Source organism: Bison bison, unplaced genomic scaffold, assembly GCF_000754665.1.
Source record: "Bison bison bison isolate TAMUID 2011002044 unplaced genomic scaffold, Bison_UMD1.0 scf7180017864322, whole genome shotgun sequence".
In the NCBI taxonomy this organism is placed as follows: Eukaryota; Metazoa; Chordata; class Mammalia; order Artiodactyla; family Bovidae; genus Bison; species Bison bison.
In genome coordinates this window covers 4,566,921-4,571,138 of record NW_011494894.1, presented here as the reverse complement: position 1 = coordinate 4,571,138, position 4,218 = coordinate 4,566,921, and the positions used below count along the sequence as shown (strand labels likewise).

The window sequence follows — 4,218 nt, the reverse complement described above, 5'->3', positions numbered from 1 at the left end:
CTACTGGAATTCCATCACCTCCACTAGCTTTGTTCGTAGTGATGCTTCCTAAGGCCCACTTGACTTCTCATCCAGGATGTCTGGCTCTAGGTGAGTGACCACAGAGGAATACACAGAACTATACAAAAAAAAAAGATCTGAAAGACCCGATAACCACGATGGTGTGATCAGTCTCACAGTTATGAAGATTAAAATACTGATTCATGGGAATGCTCAGTAAGCTTCAGGTATTTTTTTTCAAGACTCAATTTAATGCTGTCCCCATTAAGTCCTCTGGTTCTTTTCCCCTATGTGTTGGTAAAAATCACTCCTTCATTTTTATAAACAAAGCTTCTTGCTCATTCCTCTATTCTAGAGTGTTAAGATTATCATTAGTTGTGCATAAGCTTAGCTTACACAACAGTATTATCCATTATGATGACTATAATTATTAACACTTTCACCAACATCTGATATAAAGCACTTACTATGTGCAGGTGATATTATATAAATATGGTAACATAAATTCATTTAATTCTCACAATTTATGAGGTAAAGAAATATTGTGTTATTCTCATTAATAAAATGAAGATACTCAGGTACAGAGAATACACGTAACTTGATATAGCAAGTAAGCAGTATAGCTAGGTTCCAAAGCCAGACATTCTAACTCTAAAGCCCATGCTCTTAACCACTGCATACTGCCTTTAAATTTTAAATTTCTGATGGAAGCAACTGTATTTCATTCTTCTCGATGTGATTTTCTCAAACACTACATCCTCAACCCTTCTACTCTCAAGTGCTTAGTACCCAGTATGAAAAGTGAAAGTGAAGTTGCTCAGTTGTGTCCAACTCTTTGCGACCCCATGGACTGTAGCCTACCAGGCTTCTCCCTCCATGGGATTCTCCAGGCAAGAGTATTGGAGTGGGTTGCCATTTCCTTCTCCAGGGGGATCTTCCTGACCCAGGGATTGAACCCATGTCTCCCGCATTCCAGGCAGACACTTTAACCCCTGAGCCACCTAAAACCCTCGTACCCAGTATAGAACTTAACAAAGAATGTATCCATCATCAAATGTAATCAAGTTAAGAGGGAAAGAGTTTTATTAGTCACAGTGTGGTTCTATCTCATTAACTTACTGAATTGCTTCAGCAAATCCATCAGTACGATGTGGCACCACAAGAGTTGGGGTACTTGGAACTGTTCTATCTTCATCATCAAAAAAATGCTGCTGCTAAAAAAGACAGAAAACAAGTACTTAGCAGGCATGATAGGAGCATCTGTATGGACAAGACAAATAATCGCTGAACAAATAAATCACCTTTACATGAGAGGTAGGTACTTACCATGCCACCTATTCCTGGAGTCAACTGAAGCCCACGTCCTACAGACTGCCTTCGGGTCATCTGAATTCTCTGTGTCAAGAAAGGAATTTCATTTAAGGAATTAGGCAATGAAAGAAACACCAAACGCTACCAGGCTGGTAATAAAATAACTAAAATGTTAGCAGATTAATGTAATCATTGGAACCTTTCTTAAACTGCTACTAATCTTGTACCAGTATTAAAGAAGTCTATTTTGTAAACAGTGACATGTTTTTAATTATACAGACTATAATATTAACCAACAAATATTTTATTAACCAGTAGATAATATTAATCACTATGTAAAACCAAACTCTGGTCCTTGTTATTTGTTGATAACTAAGTTAGTTTCTATCTCTTTAAGTGTTTGGATGTTGAACCTGAATTATCCTTTAAAGTTCAAACAGTGGTACTGAATACTTGTAAACTGTTTCCAAATTTAGACAATTAAAAATTGATGGAGATGGAGATTGCAGGATCCATAAATAATCCTCTAAGACTTTATATTTTCAGAAAATGAGAAAATTTATCTTCACCAGTGGTACTTTGGTAAAATCTACCCTTGACAGTGTTTAGTATACTACAAAGACTCAAGCTACATGATTAATAGATCCTTTGTACTTTTCCAGCTGTTTCTTCAAGAGCTTCTGATAGAGATGTTCAACCCTACTACAAAGAGTGTCTCATGTAAAGGGTTATGCACACTATCATGAACTTGAACAGTGGGTATTAATATGTGTGATTCCAAAAAAAAAGAAGAAAAAAGATCTGTTAAGAACAGAAATGTATTTTAAAAATAATTCATGCACCTTGGAGAAAGAAACCTTCAAAACAAATGGGTCAGCTGCTGAAATATATTTTAATCAAAATCCAGTAAAAATTTCTTTTTTAACCTGTAAAAACAGCAGACCCTTATTTTCTCTGCATATAATCATTTCAACTTATACAAGACTTTAGCAAGCCTTGCTTTTCCAAAGTCCCCGTCTGCCATACTTCAGGGAAAATAATTCAGAGATTAGTTTCAGCTCAAAAATTTTATAAAAATGTACCAAAACATTAAAAAGTTCACTTAATTCCTGGGGAAAAACAAAGTAATAGCTAATGGAAAGAAAGGGAGAAAAAACCAACATTTTTCAAAGTAAAATGTTCAAAGTGACTAGTACTTTTAATACCTGAACTGGCGGTCCCAGCTCCTGAGGTGGAGCATGAATGGTCAGTCTTGGGGGAAGTGGGTGTGGTGGGCGTCTTGGTGACTGAGGTGCTCGGGGGGTCTGTCTTTCAGATGCCGATGATGGCTGCTGTTCTCTAGATATCTCCTGGGAAAAAGAGGACTCTGCAGTACCAGTATTTCCTTCGCCTATAGGAAAAGAGAATTTTATTCTGAACTATTAAGTTTACAATAAGGTAATCTGGACAATCGCTAGAACTATAATTCTTAACACTATGAATGTTCACCTAACTAATATTTTCATAAAAAAATAGCGAGGTGTGGCAGACCCAGAGATAACAGGTATGCAATTAACAGCTGTACAGCCTTAAGCAAGTTCCTTCTATTTCTTTGGTTGGTTCATGAAACAAAAATATAACCCGTAAGAAACATTTTTCTGAAGATTTCAAATAATGGACAGAAAGCACTTAGCTTAACACAAGATAAACATTTTAACACTTAGTACCTTTTAACACTTAACCTAGTTATATCACTTTGCTTCTGCTTTTCAGATTCTTCACTGGTAGTTAAAACCTGGTAAGCTTATTGTAAGAATTTCCCCAGTAAGTATTCAATGAGCATCTGTTATGCTTTGTATTAAGGAAAAAAGGTTATGAACACTCATGCTCTCAAGACTTAGCTTTCAGTGATAATGTTAGGCAAAAACTTTCCCTCTATAACCCAATTATGTGACACAAAAAAGGTATTTCTTAAATCCATAAAACGCTTTAAAGATGTAAATTATTACAATTAATCTCCTTAGCTCCTTATCTCCCTTAAAAAGCAATACTATTTTTCATTATATAGTTCAATATTCATTCTCTTAAAAAATTTAAAAGTTGAAAAGACTGCTTGCCTTTCCTTTCCTTAATTCAAATGAGTATACAATTTACATTTTTATACACAGGCCTACACAAAAACTCAGATATTCTGTTTTCCCACTAGTCTACATATATAAGGTTTTTTATTATATTACTACTGATTTTGGCTCAGTATTATCTGTTAAAATCAGAATATCAAAACCAGATGATCACAGAGTCTTCAAAAAACATTTAAAAATGATTCTAAAAGAAAATTATTTTCTATGAATTCTATAATTCTTTACTGCCTACAACTTTTAGCTGATTGCCAGGACTCATCTTTTCAACAATTAACAAAAAGCATGCTCTATTGATGAAAAAGTCTCTTATTTACCAGAAAACTGGACAATATTTTAAAACTGATACCCACAAATCTTGAAACATTGCAGCTTGACTAGACTGACCTCTCCTGGTTGTGAATTGCTATTACTATTATGAGAAGTCCTTGATTTAATTGTACACTTATGAGCAGAAGCAACACATGGCATTTATAATACTTTATAGATTTAAAAAGTCTGAATCTCACTGTATTCCAATGAGGTAGAAAAAAATAATATAATGACTACATTTTAGATGTAAACACAATAGACTTTATGAGAATAATATGACAAAGCAAGAACAAGAGCCAATCTTTCCCTTGCCAGTTTACTAAGTTTTACTACCTATGTGATAATTAAGTGGAATCTTAGTTTAGAAAATGTTAGGTTAAAATATTAAATTAAGTAAAATGTTAAAAGTGTTCAATAACAAAAGAAAAACTAAACAAAATCTCACCACTGTTTTGAGAATCAGCTGCTCTCTGATTAC

General features: G+C 34.4%; 1 protein-coding gene across 1 annotated transcript in view; it reads right to left on the bottom strand.

The window, feature by feature from the left end:
• Positions 1-4,218, bottom strand: part of TPR (translocated promoter region, nuclear basket protein) — a 62,671-nt gene that overhangs the window by 10,775 nt on the left and 47,678 nt on the right. The window contains exons 43-46 of the mRNA XM_010853070.1: positions 4,186-4,218; positions 2,517-2,701; positions 1,327-1,395; positions 1,120-1,214 (exon numbers count right to left, since the gene is read on the bottom strand). Of these exons, the coding sequence (XP_010851372.1) occupies positions 1,120-1,214; positions 1,327-1,395; positions 2,517-2,701; positions 4,186-4,218 (382 nt within the window). The remainder of the gene's footprint in view (positions 1-1,119; positions 1,215-1,326; positions 1,396-2,516; positions 2,702-4,185) is intronic.